The sequence below is a fragment of the Apus apus genome, chromosome 20, assembly GCF_020740795.1.
Source record: "Apus apus isolate bApuApu2 chromosome 20, bApuApu2.pri.cur, whole genome shotgun sequence".
NCBI lineage: Eukaryota > Metazoa > Chordata > Aves > Apodiformes > Apodidae > Apus > Apus apus.
This window is the reverse complement of record NC_067301.1, coordinates 2,985,804-3,002,072: the sequence shown is the minus strand read 5'-3', so window position 1 is coordinate 3,002,072 and position 16,269 is coordinate 2,985,804. Positions and strand designations below refer to the sequence as shown.

The 16,269-nt window shown below is 56.8% G+C and overlaps 1 protein-coding gene across 6 annotated transcripts in view; it reads left to right on the top strand.

Annotated features, from left to right (window-relative positions):
* AGRN (agrin) overlaps positions 1 to 12,215 on the top strand; it is a 111,538-nt gene extending 99,323 nt beyond the window's left edge. For 4 of the 6 annotated variants that reach the window (XM_051637156.1, XM_051637154.1, XM_051637157.1 and 1 more), the window contains 8 exons: positions 19 to 130; positions 1,031 to 1,042; positions 1,890 to 2,006; positions 2,303 to 2,492; positions 3,056 to 3,143; positions 7,273 to 7,497; positions 8,191 to 8,294; positions 9,297 to 12,215. In XM_051637156.1, coding sequence (XP_051493116.1) covers positions 19 to 130; positions 1,031 to 1,042; positions 1,890 to 2,006; positions 2,303 to 2,492; positions 3,056 to 3,143; positions 7,273 to 7,497; positions 8,191 to 8,294; positions 9,297 to 9,454 — 1,006 coding nt within the window. In that variant the 3' untranslated portion in view covers positions 9,455 to 12,215. The remainder of the gene's footprint in view (positions 1 to 18; positions 131 to 1,030; positions 1,043 to 1,889; positions 2,007 to 2,302; positions 2,493 to 3,055; positions 3,144 to 7,272; positions 7,498 to 8,190; positions 8,295 to 9,296) is intronic. The other 2 variants (XM_051637159.1, XM_051637155.1) reach the window with 1 other exon arrangement.
* The last annotated feature ends 4,054 nt before the right edge of the window (positions 12,216 to 16,269 follow it).

Below are 16,269 nucleotides of genomic sequence, written 5' to 3'. Positions count from 1 at the left end.
CTCCCCTCCCACCACCAGGAGCAAAGAGCCAGTCCCTCTCAACACCTGGACAAGTGTCCTGCTGGAGAGGAACGGGCGCAAAGGGATGATGACGATCAACAGCGGCGAGGTCGTGATGGGAGAGTCACCCGTAAGTTGATGGACCAGGGAGAGCTCTCTGGGCTTCCAGTCCTGCTCCTCCATGTGTGAAATAAGCTGAGAAGTCCCCAGGCTCATGGGCTTTCAGTGTGTAGCTTTAAGGGTGGAGGAGATGTGGGTAAGACCTGGGGAGAAAAGGATGCTGCAGGGCAGAGCTTGCCTGCCCCTCCCAGCTACTCTGCTGCCTGGCCCTGGTGCTGTAGGACAGCAGTGGCACAGCTCTTCAGCTCTTCCTCCTGGTCCCCCACCATCAGAGCTGCAGCCCCTTTGCATGCCCTGATCCTTGAGGCCTTGGTTTTTGGTGCTGGCTGCACAGACAGCTGGGCTGGGAGGGAGTCAGGGAGCAGTAAAAGCCCCTTTGCACTGTTGCTGCTGGATCCACCAGTGCCTTTCCTCTGCCCCCAAGCTGGCAGCTTGTCTCTCTGGCTTCTCCCTGTGCCCTGGCCCCACTGCACCTCTGTTTCTGTTCAAACAGCAGCTTCCTGGGGTTTCAGGGCAGGGCCATTGGCCTTCCTTCCATCTACCTTCCCGGTGGGGAAGCTGGTGATGCAGGAAAAGCTCCAATTGCTGCTGAACTCAATCCTTAAGACCCACCTAGAAGGGCAGCATCAAGGTTATGCAGCATTCCTGCCAAAGATGGAATCTCCTCCTCCCTTCCCTCTCATCCTTCCAAGCTTCTCTCCAAGCAAAGGTTACCCCTGGTTGGCACTGGCCCCTCCTGTTGCCTTCTGCAGCCCCCCTCCTCTGCCCTGGCTCTCCTGGGCACTGATTGCAGGATCCTCTGGGCAACCCTGCATGTTATGATGTTACCCACTGATCTCCTTTTCTCTCTTTCTCTCTCTCCCTTTGATTTTCACTTGTATTTTTCCCTCCCCTGCTGTCTGGATCCCAGAAATCCCGTAAGGTAAAGATAAGTATGACCCACTGCACTTCCATCTCATCTGCCATTGGCATGTTGTTCTTTTTTTTGTTGTTTTCCATTCAGATCTCAGTGTTTCACTCACTCCCCTTCCCATCTGACCAAGCAGCTTTAGGATCTCTGTAGATTAGAGACACTTGTTTCCTCTTCCCTCATTAGCCTCCAGCCAGTCGTTACATTTTGTTTCAGAAGCATTTCAATTAATCTGGTCATGTTTCTTGTGTTAACTCCACAAAGCATTAGTTAGTGATGGATGTAACTGCATCTTTGCCTCCCTGCTGTGCCTCTGGGTCTATCCCAGGTGCCCAGGAGGGGACATCACTCCTGTTGTGTGAACCGTGTGGCTGAAGGGTCACCTGGGACTCAGATGGGCAGTTGGGGCTGCAGGGTGACAGCAAGGGAAGGGTCTTTTCTCTTCCAAACTCATGGCTCCAGGAGATGCAGGAGAACCTCCTCTGGCCATTTGCTGTCAGGGACCTGCAGCAGGCAGATGACCCCGAGCTGAATCCATCTGCTGTGAGTTTGGGTTGAAACATTAGCCCTGGTGAGAGTGAAGCGATATTTGTTGACTTGGTTTTGGGGGCCACACCAAGGCAGAGCCCTCCACGCCTGAGGGCATTAGAACAGCATCTCATACAAATTAAATTCAGAAGAAAATGCACAGGCAGGGGTTGTTTTCTTTCCCACCAGCCCAGCTTCTGGTTGTGCCCTGGTGCCTGCTCTGCCTGTGAGGAGGCTCACAGCCTCCTCTAGTCCCCACAGAGCTGGGACAAGTGCCCAGAGAGCCTGAAATCTTCTCCATCCATCTCACCTTTTCCCCTCTCCCCTCCAGGTCCCTCACACCTTCCTGAACCTGAAGGAGCCATTTTATGTGGGGGGAGCCCCTGATTTCAGCAAGCTGGCTCGAGCAGCTGCCATCTCCACCAGCTTCGAGGGAGCTGTGCAGAGGGTAAGGCCCCAGCAAGGAGCCTGGGGCAGGTGTCTGGCTGGCAGATGTGCCATCTCCCCCAGCAATGCTGGAGGAGGACAAGCCTGGGAAGGGGCTGCCCTGGCACATGGGCCCCTGTGCCCTTGGGGCCTGGTTGAACAGCAGTGAGTGGCAGAAGGGGGAGCTGGGGTGCATTAGAGCTGGGGTTTGGGGTTGGGTTCCTGTCTCCCCTTTTCCCCCCCCAAGGGTGCTGGCCCTGCAGAGAGGTGGGGTGATGAAGGCTGACTCTTGTGCTCCTCCTTGCTTCTGTCTGCCAGATCTCCATCAAGGGGGTGCCTGTGCTGAAGAAGCAGAACATCCGCAACGCCACCGAGATCTCCCCCTTCCGAGGCCACCCCTGCACCCAGAAGCCCAACCCGTGCCAGAATGGGGGCACCTGCAGCCCCCGGCTGGAGAGCTACCAGTGTACCTGCCAGAGGGGCTTCTCTGGAGCCCACTGTGAGAAAGGTGAGACAGGGCAGGGCTGGCACAGACCCTCACCCAGACGTGGCAATCACACTGCTCCGTGGCCGAGCCTGAGGTCTTGTCCTTCTGGCTGCTGGGTGGGGATCCAGGGGACCCTGTTCTTATGGTTCTTGAGGCAGCCTGGGGCAGGGAAGTGTGGTTTGGTGCCATAGCAGATTCACATGGCCTGAGCCATGCCTGGCTGTCTCCAGATCAGGGTTTCTTTCCTTCTGCTTCCTGAGATCAGCACTTGGGCCATCACCGAGTCCAGGTTCCTCCCCAGCTTCAGCCAGGAAGCCCATGAGGCTGCAGGTTTCATAACAGCTGGCTGCAAAGCAGGGCCCATGGGCCAAACCATGGGCCAAACTCCCAGCTCTAAAGCCACAGCAAACCTTTGCAGGGGCTTGCTTAGGGTGCCCCAGTGCTGACATGCCCCAAGGGATGGCAGCTTTGTGCAGGCCTTCATCCTGTGATGAATGCTTAGTGGAGAGGGAGATGTTCCCAGTCTCCAGGGACAGACAGGCCATGCTGCATTGCTTGACAGCTGCTGGTTTTCTCTCCTCCAGTGATCATTGAGAAGGCTGCTGGAGATGCAGAGGCCATTGCTTTTGATGGTAGGACCTACATGGAGTACCACAACGCTGTGACAAAGAGGTAACTTGGCTGCTGAGCTGAACCAGGGTCAAAAGAAGGAGTTAGGGCTGTTGGCAGGAAGAAGAGCTTGGGTGGAAGGGGTCCAGGTACAGTGCTCAAAGAGGGGTGAGCCAAACTGGGGTGGTGAGGGCTCCCTTCCAGCCCTTACCTCTGAAGCTCCCTGGTGGGCAGGGGGCTGGGGCAGCACCTGGACAACCTCAGGTCTGGATGGTCTCATTGTGCAGTGTGTGGGCCACCTTCTGGGCTAGCATGGTCTGGCTGGGGAGTGGGCTAAAGCTGGCGGAGGATGGTCAGGGTGGTCTCTGCCCTGCTCCTGGTTGGTGCCTTCCTTGGCTCAGGGCTGGGCTGTGCTGAGGGGAGAGGAAGCTCTGCCTGTGGGTTAATTCTCACCTGTCTGCCAGATCCTTTGTGTGGCTGTTTGTGCAGCAAGGGCTGGACCTGCCAGCAGGGACAGGCTGTCAGTGCTGTGGGACCTGGATAACCTTCTCCAGCACCTTCTCCACCCTAACCCCACCGACTGGGGCTGTGTGTTTGGACCCTGTGGCCTCTGGGTCTGTCCTGGTTCCTGAGGTCTCTCTCCAGATCAGTGGAGCCCACTGCACAGCTGCTGACTGAGGTCCTCTGCTGCCTTTGGGCTGGATATATCTCCTACAGGAGACATGGTCCACTGCAGCCTGGCTCGGTGTCTGTCCTCAGCACTGTGCTCCTACAGCCCCTGTGACTAATTCCCAGCTCCACCACAGCTCTGGGGCAGGGTGTTGGACTGGGCTGCATCCATCTGCCTCATGCACCCTCAGGTTCCTCTGCCTGGGCGGGGTGTCTGTCTTGACCTGTTGTTTGTCAGTCTCTGTCTGTCCATCTCTTCTCAATGTCCTTGTTTCTTTGCTTTCAAGCCACCTGACCAATGAGATCCCTGTGTAAGTACAGTCCTCCCCACTGCCCAGCTCCTCCCTGCAACCATCTGCCCCCCACCACATCCACCATTGCCACCCTGACCACCAGCCCACCCGCAGGGGCAGGGGGGGGAGCAGGGGTAGGGTCTAGATTGGATATTAGGAACAAATTTATTCATGGAAAGGGTTGTCAGGCTGCCCAGGGCAGTGGTGGAATCCCCATCCCTGGAGGGATTTCAGAGCCATGTAGATGTGGTGCTGAGGGACATGGTTTAGTGGTGGCCTTGGCAGGGCTGGGATCATGGTTGGACTGGCTGATCTGAAAGGTCTTTTCCAACCAAGATGATCTGTGCAGCTTAGCCTTAGGTTAAGTGAATGAGCATAAAAGACAATTCCTGTGACTTCCATCAGCAGCAAAGGCACTGGCAGTGGAGGTGAGAGGTGCTAATCCTGCCCTGATGTTTCCAGCAGGAATGTGGTGTTGCTGCCATAGCAAGGAGGCCAGGCTGGTGCTAGGAGAACGTTCTGTGGCCAGGGGTGCATGGCAGGGGCAATGCCTCACGTGCAGTGTGGCCAGGAGAGCAGAAGAAGGGCCTGGGCAGGTGGATTTGGAGAAGGGCTGCTTCTTTAGAGCAGGTTTGGCAGCTGTTGGTTTGCTGTCTGTCTGTCTTGCTGAGCAGCAGGAGTTGGAAGAGAAGCTCTAGTTCCTCTACTCCCCACTGTAGGGGGAGCAGTTAGAGTTGGCTCCTGCCTGTCACATCCCCATTTCACCTCATTTTCTACAGGCTGGGGTCAGGCAGAGCCTGGGGGGGCTGTTGCATGCGTGTGTGCCTGGCAACACCCGGAGAGCCACGAAGCCCCTTGCCTGCATGGTCACAGCAGCTGGGGAGGTGCTCTGGTGGTTTAGAAAGGGTTTCTGAGGAACCAAACATCCTCCTGACCTAGACAGTGCCCTGGGGTGGTGAGGCAGGTGGTGGCCACGGGGCAGGGTGCCCAGCTGTCCCCTGCACAGGCACCATCCCTGCAGAGGAGCAGGAAGCTGCTGCCTTTGTGTCCTGCCTCTCCCACTGCTCCACAAAGGGCAGGTCCCCACTCCCACCCGAGCCAGCCCCCTTTGGCTGTGCATGCCCCATCCTGCACGGGGGCTGAGCACCCCAGACCCCTCTGCTGGGGCGTGGCAGCAGCACCCACTGGCCTCCCAGGCCTGAAGCACCCGTTGGGCTGCCCATAATAAGTCTTTTTTCCTGCCTCCAGGCAGACCCCAGGGTGTGCCTGGGGCAGGACTGACGCTCCAGTTGCTTCTCTGGGCTCTGCTGGCCAAGACATGCCCAAACATCTCATGTTTTGAACCTCCATTTTTGTAGACACATCTAGTTAGAGCTGCTTGTGGTGCCTGTAGCCCCTGAGGCTGGTGGGCAGTGCCAGCAGGACAGCTGGAGTGCTGGGTTTCCCCGTCTGCACACACACCCTTGCTGCCCAAGTGCCCCAGGACTGACTCAGAGGCTCTATGTGTGGATTTCAACACCCTGCCCAGATGGGCACCCCCTCTGCAGGGTCCCACAGAACTAGCAGGAAAACCATGCAGCCCCTGCTCAGGTCAGCAGGGAAATGGAGGAGCTCCAGTCTTGGTGTTCCTGCCTGCAGGTCTGCCTGGGAAAAGGTCCTTGTGCAGGAGCTGCCTTCGCTCAGCAGTGCTGCTCTCTGCTCCATCCTGGGATGCACATCCCAGCAGGAGCAGTGTTGGTTGTGGCCCAGGAGAGCACTGTGGGGTCCCCACACCCCCAGGATAAGGCCACCTTCACTCCTTGACATGATTACCCTGGCTGAGCAACAATGTGCAAACTTGTCTCCTGCCTTGAGGAGCCTCAATCCCAAGGACAGTGGCTGAGGTTTCCCACTTGCCCTGGGTGGTTCTTGTGAGGGGTGAGGGGCAGTCCCAGGAGGGGTGGGGGGCTCCTGCTGCCCTGCGCTTATCGCACGCTCCCCTTTCTTCCCTCATCTAAGTCCTGAAGCCCTGGACTACCCCGTGGAGCCCAGGTGAGTCTGTGCCAGGCTTCCTGCTCTGGTGTCTCTTGCTCTGCTCTTGCTGCCTCTGCATGTCTCTGTGTGTGTGTGTGTGTGTCCTGTGTGTCCTCTCCTTTGGCCTCTTATTGGTGAGGGATCCAGCTCTGCAGGGGATGGGACTAAAGGAGAAGGAGGCCCTGTCCTTCCAGCAGCTCCTCAGCAGCACAGCCCTTGTCCAGCCCCCTGGACACACTGTCCCTTGGGAATAAAAAGCTGTCTGTGTTGCCCGTGTTGTCTGGTCCGTGTGTGCACACATGTCAGCAGTTTGTCCCTGAGCACCCCAGGAGAGTGGGGGGTGACTCCATATGGCAGCTTCGCCTGCTGCCTGTTCCAGCAGGGACTGAGCAAAGATGGAGATGCCAACCTGGGGAAAATCCTGACCTTCCCTCATCCCTCCCTTGGGAAATGACACCATGTCCAAGTGCCTTCCTGCACCTCAGATACCTGCCAGGGGGATGGTGAAATGGTGCTGACCCCAGCTTGGCCTCTGCCTACAGCCAGCAGAGCCCTCTTTCTTCTGCCTGCTCCCAAATCCGAGGCAGTTCCATGGGGAACATCCTTCTGCTGGCTGGATCAGGGCTGGCCTGGTGCTGTTCACCAGCCCACCTGCCAGACCTCTTCCCTCAGGGACTGTGTGTGAGGAGTTGATACCAAGATCTGTGTCACAGCTGGCAGGGGTTGATATGTCTGAACCTTGTGCTCCATAGAGGGCAAAAGCAAGGGGCACAGCTCCAGCATGTGTCCTTGGAGGTTCAAGTTGGATGTAGGGGAAAGCAGGAGAACTGTGCAGTCTGGAAGGTCAGCAGGACGATGGAGGAGCTCCAGTCTTGGTGTTCCCAAGCTCATCCAGGCAGAGCCACAGCTGCCCTCATCCAGTGCTGGCAGTGCTCCTGAGCAGGAGCTGGCTTAGAGCCCTCCAGAGAGCCATGCCTTTGATCCCATGGCCTGGCTCACAGCTTTCCATCTGCTCCCCCATCCACCTGAGCAGGCAAAGGCTGCGACCCCTCAGGTGCAGCAGGTGGGGACTGAGGCTGAGCCCCTGCCTGGGAGGGCAGCTGAAGGTCCTCAGCAGGTGAGCTACTTGGCTGGGGACAGAGCAGCTCCGAGGAGCTGGCTGCCTGCCCGCTGCTTCGTAGCCGTGTTCTTCACTCCTCTGCCTTCTCCTCCCACAGTGAGAAGGCCTTGCAAGCCAACCACTTTGAGCTGAGCATCAAGACAGAAGCCACGCAGGGGCTGATCCTGTGGAGCGGGAAGGGGCTGGAGCGCTCGGACTACATCGCCCTGGCCATCGTGGATGGTTTTGTGCAGATGACCTATGACCTGGGCTCCAAGCCCGTCGTCCTACGATCCACAGTCCCCGTCAACACCAACCAGTGGATCCACATCAAAGCCTCCAGGTGTGGAGGGGAGCAGGGCATGGCTGGTTGCTCCAGGATGGGCAAGCTGTGAATGGGGGAGCCGTGACTCCCATGCCCTGTGATCCCCAAGGGTCACAGAATCAACCTGGTTGGAAAGAACCTTGAAGATCATCAAGTCCAATCATAACCTAAATCCACCAACCATAACCTAATCTACCCGTTCGGTGCTTGAATCATGTCCCTAAGTCACCAGGATCACTCCTCTTGGATAATAATAGAGGAGAGGCACGTGGGCAGTGCCACGTTGGAGGGGCACGTTGAGGCCTGCCTGGAAATGTCAAAGGGGCAGCTCGAGGAGGGACAGAAGGTTCATGCCTTTTATTTTAGCTGGCCAAGGGGTTGACATTCTGTTCATGTTGAGCCCGAGATGTCCCTTTTATTTTTATGGGTGGTGGGAGGGGTGCAGGGATGATGCGGCCGGCATGCCGGGGATTTCCGCTGGTGGCTCCAAGAGGGAGGAAGCTGGGGCTGCTGGAAGGGCTGGGGGATGCTGGAGAGGAGAACTTGCCACCATCACACCCAGGACCACCCCGTGCTGCATGGCCTGAGGGCAAGCTCTGCCCCACACTCCAGCAGAGAAGGGCTGATGGTGCCCAGAGTCTGGATTTAGCATGAAGCAGAGGTTTTTCCTCCAAGGTTTCTAACCATCTTCTGTTTCTTCCCTCTCTCCAGGGTACAGAGAGAAGGTTCCCTTCAGGTTGGCAATGAAGCTCCCATTGCTGGCTCTTCTCCTCTTGGTGCAACACAGCTGGACACAGATGGGGCCCTGTGGCTGGGTGAGTTGGGGTGAACCTCTGCTGGGGGCTCAGAGCTGGAGCTTTTGATGCTCCCTCACTGGTTTCCAGGGACAGCTTTGCCTCCCAGGTGGCTTTGACTCTCTTAGGTCAAGAGTGTCCTGAGTGTTACTTGTCAGGGTAGCTCTGGTTCCCAACAGGTGAGAGAAGGGTGCTTCTCTCTGGAAATATCTCAATACCCAGATTTAAAATGTGGCTTTATTTGCATAACACAGAACAAGCAGATCATGCCAGACTCCACCTGTGGGCTCAGGACCAGGCTGCTCCTCAGGCAGGTGCTGTAGCAGTCCCAGGGTTGCAAAACGGGCGCGAGGGCCACAGAAATCAGTGGGCAGAAATGTCCCCCGGGATTTTGGTCACCTGCAGTGAAGAAACAGTGAACGAGCTTCTCTTGACACTTGTCTGAAGCATCTGTTCTCACCTCCCCAGTTTAACCCTGTAGTTTCAGGTCCATCATAAAGATCACACTCAAAAACGTAGCCTTACGTCTGAAAAGACAGTGTCCCGGGTGCCATGTCTGGATCTGAAATGGACAGAGAAGTTCTGAGGAAAGCAGAATTTTTCCCTGGGATATTTTTGCTTGTCTTCCCCACTGGCTCTTCCAAAGATCTGGTTTGCAAGCAGCCCTCCCTAACCTCAGGGCCTGGAATGAGCCATAGTTGGCATTTCCGTAACGGAAATAAAATCTCGTTCGAATCTGGGACCAACCTCCAAGGAAATGGTGTCTTTCAAGTTGAATCGATATTTTAGACTGCAGGTTACTGATTGATAGTGTCCAGGAAACCCACGTGCATCGGTTGGAACTGGCATTTCTCTGATTTCCAGGCAAATAAATATTAACCAAGGAAAAGAGGTGGTTTTTTTTCCCCTGTTGTTGAGGGTGTTCCCAGCGGCACGGGGTGGGGGGATGCTGCCTGCACTGCTGGCCTTCAGAGCATCGTGCCCCTTGTCCTCCTAACCCATCTCCTGCCTGGTGTCTTGCAGGGGGGCTGGAGAAGCTGAGCGTGGCCCACAGGCTGCCCAAGGCCTACAGCACTGGCTTTGTTGGCTGCATAAGGGACGTGACTGTCGACCGCCAAGAACTGCACCTGGTGGAGGACGCTTTAAACAACCCCACGATATTACACTGCTCAGCCAAATAGACCCCCAGGGACCCTTTCCTTCTCCTGCCCTCCCTCCTGCCTATTGCTGTAATTATTTTCTATTTTTGTAAACTTATTGCTTTTTATATTTTGGGGGGGAGGGTGGAAAGGGAGGGGAGGAAACACCTTTTTTTTTTTTGGGTTATTTGTTCGGTTGCAGTCTATCCAGGTCAGTCAGACTCTGTAATCAAACAGCAGCAACAAAGAACAAACCTTGAACCAAGTCTCCAAGAAGTGACAGAAGAACTTCCCCGTTGCACCTGCATTGTAAATCTTACTCATACTTGAAGCTTCTTTTTGGGTGATTTGTTTCCCCCCCCCTCCTTACTTGTGTTGTTGGGTTGTTGTTCACGCCTGCGGGGGAAAGGATGCTGGTGCTGGAGAGATCTTCATGGATTCACCATCTTCCCACCTCCAGCCTGGCCCCAAAGCCCCCCCCAGGAGTGGGGAAGTGGCCACCAGAGAGAGAAGCAAGAATTGTCACCCTGCTTTGGGGCCTGTCAAGCCTTCTCGTGGCCCCGTGTTCACCCTATCTCCCTCCTCCTCCCCTTCCTCTCACTATAATTTATGTGAGTAAGAATCTCAAGTGCTTTTCTCCTTTATGCTCTGTTAAAATCAGGGATGCCATGCACTGGAAGAGAGACCAAGGTCTGCTCTGAGCAGGCAGAAAAGCATTGCTCTTTGGTTGTCTTACGACTGCTGGACTGAGAGGTGCTGTGGGGCGAGGTGCTGGGTCAGTCTGTTGGCACTCCTCCTTCTCCTCCTCTGGGACATGTGCAGAAGCAGCTGTGAAACTTCATTTCCACACTTTGTTTATCCAGACATGTCCTAACCACCTGCTTGCCCTGGCTGCTCTTCCCAAGAGCTTCTGTGTACCAAGCCTTGCCCTCCCATGCACCAGGGAGAACCTGCAGCACATCTTTGAGACCTGGAAGTGCTCTCCCTCCTCCAGCACAGGGCTGTGAGGGCAGGGGACTGGGCTCCCTTTTCACTTTCAGAATACCTGTTGGATGTCTCCTTCCCTATCCCATGTCTGTTTTCCAGCCTCTGGCCATGACTTGCCCTCTGTCTGCCACGAGGATGATTTCAGCTGGCCAGCATGTCTGGACCTGCTATCAGAGCCTCTCCCAGGAAGAGAAATGGGAGTTTTACTTTTGACTTCCAAGTTTTTGCCACGCAGGGACTTCCACACCATCAGCAAAGGTCTTTGGGACTCTTCCAGCCCAGCAGCCCTAGCTCCAGTGGGGCAGGAGGCAGCTGTTGGGGCAGCTCAGTTTGGGAGGAGGTTTTAAAATTACTTTCTTCCTCCCTGCAAGCCTTGAAAGCAAAAACTCTGGTGCCAGGCACAAACCCAGTGTGTGTGCTGCTGAATGGGGGGGTGTGTGTGTGTCTGCACACACTGGCCTGCAGACCCTGAGCCTCCTGCAAGCAGAAGGACAAGGGGGTTGCAGCTGTGAAAGAAACCACCCACTCAGGTTCCTTCTCCATGGGAAGAATGTACTGATGCTGGGTAGCATCCCTGTCCCTTTCCACCTCTGGGACACAACTGTGTCCCTTTCCCACCTGGCCTCGCTCTGGGTAAAACCTGCTGGCTGGAGCGTGCAGGATCCATCTGGAAGAGCCCACCAGGTGTCAAGTGTTAATGAATCCCATTGCAGTTTTGCCATCAGGTCCTAGCACACCCTGCAGTGCACCTGTACCAAGGGCTGCACCTTTAAAAATGATGTTTCTTGGCACTCAGATTTGAGCCATGGAAAGTCAAGATTCCTTTTCTCAGGGCGAGCTCTGGACACAGCTGTAACAAAGGGGAAGGTGGTGGAAAACCACTTGGGTTTCTTGTTTTCTTCACTCAAATCAATCTCTGCTCCCCCCCATCCCTCACCACATCTCTGCCCAATCCAGTGACATTCCTCTACAAAGCCAGTGGTTAAATATTTCAAGGGGGGGCTGTGCCCTCTGTGGGATGGATCCTGTGGGAAGGGGGGGAGGTGGCAACACCACATTTTTAAGTGGCCCCTGTAGGTAAATTGTGGTTCCTGGTGGGGAGCAGAGTGGCTGCCTGGTGAAAGGGATGGACTGTTGGCATTTTAATCCCGAGGTGTAGCTAAACCAGGGGCTCTGTGGGACGGGAGGGAAGTGCCAGACCCTCCAGCTGTATTTTGGGAACGTGAGTTTTGAGCTTGGTTGAGACCAAGGGCTGGATGTGCCAGCTCCAGGGCGGGGGGGCCAGATGTGCAGAGGAAGCTGCTAATTTCCTAAGATGCCACTGCAGTGAAGCCAGGGTCACTGCAAGACAAGCAGCAAAAGAAACCCAACAAAAAAAAAAAAAACACCTCTGTCTGCTTTTGCCGAGGCTTGGAAATGCCTTAAAATCAGGACTTTGGGTCCTCGACAAGCATCTTGAAGCAAGGTCAGATTCAGCAGTGCTCCCTAGGGGCTGTGCACTTAACTGCAGCTTTATTTTTAATAGCATTTATAACGTGGATGTACAAAAAATAATAATAATAATAATAATAATAATAAAAAGACATTGAGGTTTGTTTTTTGGTTTTTTTTCTGGGATTTTTTATTTTTATTTTATTTTATTTTTTAAAAAAAAAGGTTGTCCATGTGGCTTCATTTATAGGGTAAATTAATGACCATTGTGAACTGCTGTATGAATTCTGAAGGGCAATGCACAGTAGGGGAGCAGCATGATATAACCATTACTAACTTGTGTCTTTCGTCAATCACCATGAAATAAAGTTTGAAAACTATTGAATATGTTTTTAAGGGGCCTGGTGCTTTCTGTGCTGTGTGTCACTCTGCCCTGTGTCACTCTGCCCTGTCACTCCTCTGGGGCTTCATCTCCTGGGTAGATGGAGTGTGAAGCCACACCAGGATCTCCCTCTCTTTTCCCCAGGAGCCAGAGTGGCTCTTGCAGGTCCCTGCTGCATCTCCTAAATGCCTCTTCAGGAATGCCCACCTCAACCCTGACCACCCAGTGTTTGCAGGAGGAAGACTCTTATGTTTTTATGTCCCCTCTGCCTTTATTTCCCCTCTTCTGTGGCCACCTGCTCACCCTCTGAAGGGTTTCACCTTCCCAAGTGTCTCCTCCTCCTCCACGCCTGCTTTCATCACTTCATAGGTAGCATTTTCAAAAGGGGCTTTGGATCCCGTTGACATCACTGCAGTTTCCCCTGGGTTTTTACCCTCTCGTCAGCTGAGGAGCCATGGAAAGTGAGTCGCAAGCAGGATGTGGTTTGAGAGGTAGCAGCAGCTGAAGCTCCTGCTCGGAAGAGAATCCTCCTGATGGGCCCTTTCTGCCTGGCCAGACCCCGGCTCTGATCTCTGCAGCGTCACCTTCCTCCCAGCAGAGAAGGTGGGAGGTGGAGAATCTTCGCGCTCATCCCAGTGGTGTGAAGCGAGACAAGGAGGTGGGTTTCCTGCCACCCAGGGGGCAGCTGGCTCAGCCCAGGGGAGTCACTTTGCTCCCCACGCCCGTCGGATCCGTCGGAACCGGCTCCTCAGCGGCCGCGGAGACGCCGAGGACGCGATGGGGAACACGGAGGCCAGTGTCTGAGCAGCCACGGGGCTTGCACAGCTCCCCACTGGGGCCATGTTCTGCTCCAGACCAGCCTCCTGGTGCAGTGTCTTCCTGACGATGACCTTATTATGCCACCATGGGCAGGGACTTGCCAAGGCAGCACCTCTGGTGGAGGTGTTGGGCCAGTTTGCTGCAGAGCAGGAGGAGAAGCTCTGGTTGTCCTGGCCAGCAGGAAAAGCTGAGCTCTGGCAGCTAGAAAACCCCATTGTGATGGGAGAAGGGAAGGGAAGGAGGACAGGAGACAAGACTGGGGGTCATGCTTGGGCAGGCAGAAAGCGTGGCCTGGGGGGCTGCCCTTGCTCATGGTCCTGCAACACTCCAGGTGCACAGTGATGTGGTTCCTGGGGCAGGGGCAGGCAGGTGACAATGTCAACGGAGTTGGGTGGTCCTACCCCTTCTCTGGGAATAGTGAAACCCCCCCCCCCCAGCTGCTGTGAGCCTCTCCGTGCTCCAGTCTGGGGCTAAAAGCAGCTTATTCTGGTTTCAAAGCCCTGAGCTGAGGCTTGGCAGGGCAGCGACGGGGGGAGCGAAGGGCGGTGGGTGTGTTCCTGGGGGAGTCGTGGGGATGGTCCCACAGGGCTGTCCCGTGGGATTTCCAGCTGGCGGGTCAGCCTGCCTGCCTCTGAGTGCTTGGCTGGCTGCTGTGAGGTGAGAGACCAGGCACCTTGCTCAGCCCTGAGGCTGCTGCTGCTGGCCAGGCTGCTGGGGGCTGCTCCTTCTGCAAAGTGCCAGAGCAGCCCTGAATCTCTGCTGGGGGCTCTTGGTGGCCCACATCCCTTTCCCCTGGAGCCTGGGGTAGTGGCTGTTCTTAAACCTGGACTTCTCGGCTCCATGGCTGCTTGGTCTCCTCTTGCAGGCTGTGTGAGGAGCAGGGTTTCTTTCCCTGCCCTACACTGTGCTCTCCTCCCCAGCCAGTGCAACCTAAGGATCCATTTACCCTGCTCTGTGATGTGCCTTCGTGTCCCTGGCTGGGAAAACACCATCATTGCGAAAGAAAAGGGGCTGCAGTGTTTGTGAGTGCACAGCTTGGCCCATCAACATGGTCCTTCTGGCTCTTCATCAAAGGAGCTTGTCACAGGAGGGCTCAGAGCTCTCAGGAAGGGACCATTTCCACCAGTTATCTGTTGCATAGTCTAGAAACCCATAGCTTAAAAGAACAGGGGGGGAGACCTATTCCAGGGGGTTCCTTTTAATCTGTTTTTACCCAAGAAGCTGAGCAGCAGTCCCTCCCTGAGAGAGGGTCTTGTTCCCCCCCTGCTCTAGGCACACAGAACTCACAGTCTGGTGTCTCACAATGAAGTCTCAGTGCTGGGAAAGAAGGTCCCAGGAAGCAGGAGCCTCGATGGCAGGGAAAACGAGGAAGGAGAGGACAGGGGTCATTGTTATCAGGGTTGCTATTTGGCCTCTGTGGTCCCTGTTGCCCCGGGAGGGATCCAGTGGCACGCAGGGAAGCTCTGCAACCCGTGGAGAAATGAGCTGGCTCCTGCTGGCAGCTCCTGGGTATTCCCCGAACAGACCCGGAATTCGCTGAGTCTTATTATAGTTATAAACCTGCTATTTTTGTCACTAGGGGTAGACTGGGGGGGGAGGGAGGGGGGCCTTGCTGGCTGTATCCTGGCTTTCCCCTCTCTTGGAACAGCTGGCCTTGTATTCTCACCCAGCATTCACGGAAGGTGCCAGATTCAGGGCATTTCTTGGGGTTCATTTCCATCTTTTGCGTGAAGCAACATCTGTTTGACACGAGGGTGTTAAAGGCTCCTGAACTTTCAGTTCAGGTGCCCCAAAGATGCTCTGCTTGTATGAAGCACACAGCACACCTGAGGCAACTGGCCCCAAAGGAAGACCTGGCTGTCACCATCCCTGTCCATCCATCAGGGCTGGGATGAGAGCAGGGAACATTGTGCCCTCCTGATGCCAAAGTGGCTCCTGGGCTGGGGGTGTTCGGGGATAACAGCAAATGTGGCTGAGCCCTCCCAGCCCCAGTGGCTGGTGGCTTGGTTCCTTCTCCGGGTAGCATTTCTAAGTCACAGGCTGCTTTGGTCAGGAGGGACCAGTTCCAACCCCCCTGCATGGGCAGGGACACCTCCCACCAGCCCAGGTTGCTCCAAGCCCCATCCAACCTGCCCTTCAACACTGCCAGGGATGGGGCAGCCACAGCTTCCCTGGGCAACCTGGGCCAGGGTCTCACCACCCTCACAGCACAGAATTTCCTCCTCATGTCCAACCTCAATCTCCCTCTTCCAGTTTTCATCCATCCCCCCTCATCCCATCCCTCCCTGCCCTTGTCCCAAGCCCCTCCCCAGCTTTCCTGGAGCCCCTTCAGGCACTGGAAGCTGCTCCAAGGTCTCCCTGGAGCCTCCTCTTCTCCAGAGCCCTTCCATAGCAGCTGGGTGCTGAGTGCCACCTGAAGCTGGTGTGCAACCTCAGGTACTGTGGAGCATAGACAGAATCATGGAATTGTTTTGCTTGGAAAAGCCTTTTCAGATCACCAGGTCCAACTGTTCCCCCAGCCCTGCCCAGGCCACCCCTGTCCTGTGTCCCTCAGCACCATCTCCATCTCCATCTGGGTGCGGGGCCAGGGGGTGCGGGGTCAGAGGGACCGGGGGGGGGGGGGATCGGGGCCCGGGGGTGCGGGGTCCGGGGGGTGCGGGGTCGGGAGTATCGGGGTCGGGGTCGCGGGGTCGGGGGTGCGGGGCCGGGGGTGCGAGGTCAGGGGTGCGGGGTCGGGGGGTGCGGGGTCGGGGGTGCGGGGTCGGGGGGTGCGGGGCTGAGGGGTGCGGGGTTGGGGGGTGCGGGGTCCGGGGTGCGGGGTGGGGGGAACGGGAGGCGGGGATCGGGGCCGGGGGGTGCGGGGTCAGGGGGACCGGGGGGGGGGGGATCGGGGCCGGGGGGAGGCGGATCGGGGGGTGCGGGGTCCGGGGTGCGGGGTCGGGGGGACCGGGGGGGGGGATCGGGGCCGGGGGGTGCGGATCGGGGGCTGCGGGGTGCGGGGTCGGGGGCTGCGGGGTCTGGGGTCGGGGGGTGCGGGGCCGGACGGTGCGGGGTCCGGGGTGCGGGGTCGGGGGGTGCGGGGCCGGAGGGTGCGGGGCGAGGCCGGTTGTGCGGGCGCTGCCCCCCCCCCCCCTCCTCCCGGTGCTGCGGGGGGGGTGGGCGGGGCGGGGGGCGGGGATTCCCCCGCGTCACAGGGAGGGGTTTCCCCGGCGGCCCCAGCCCCCGGCGCCCGGCGGGG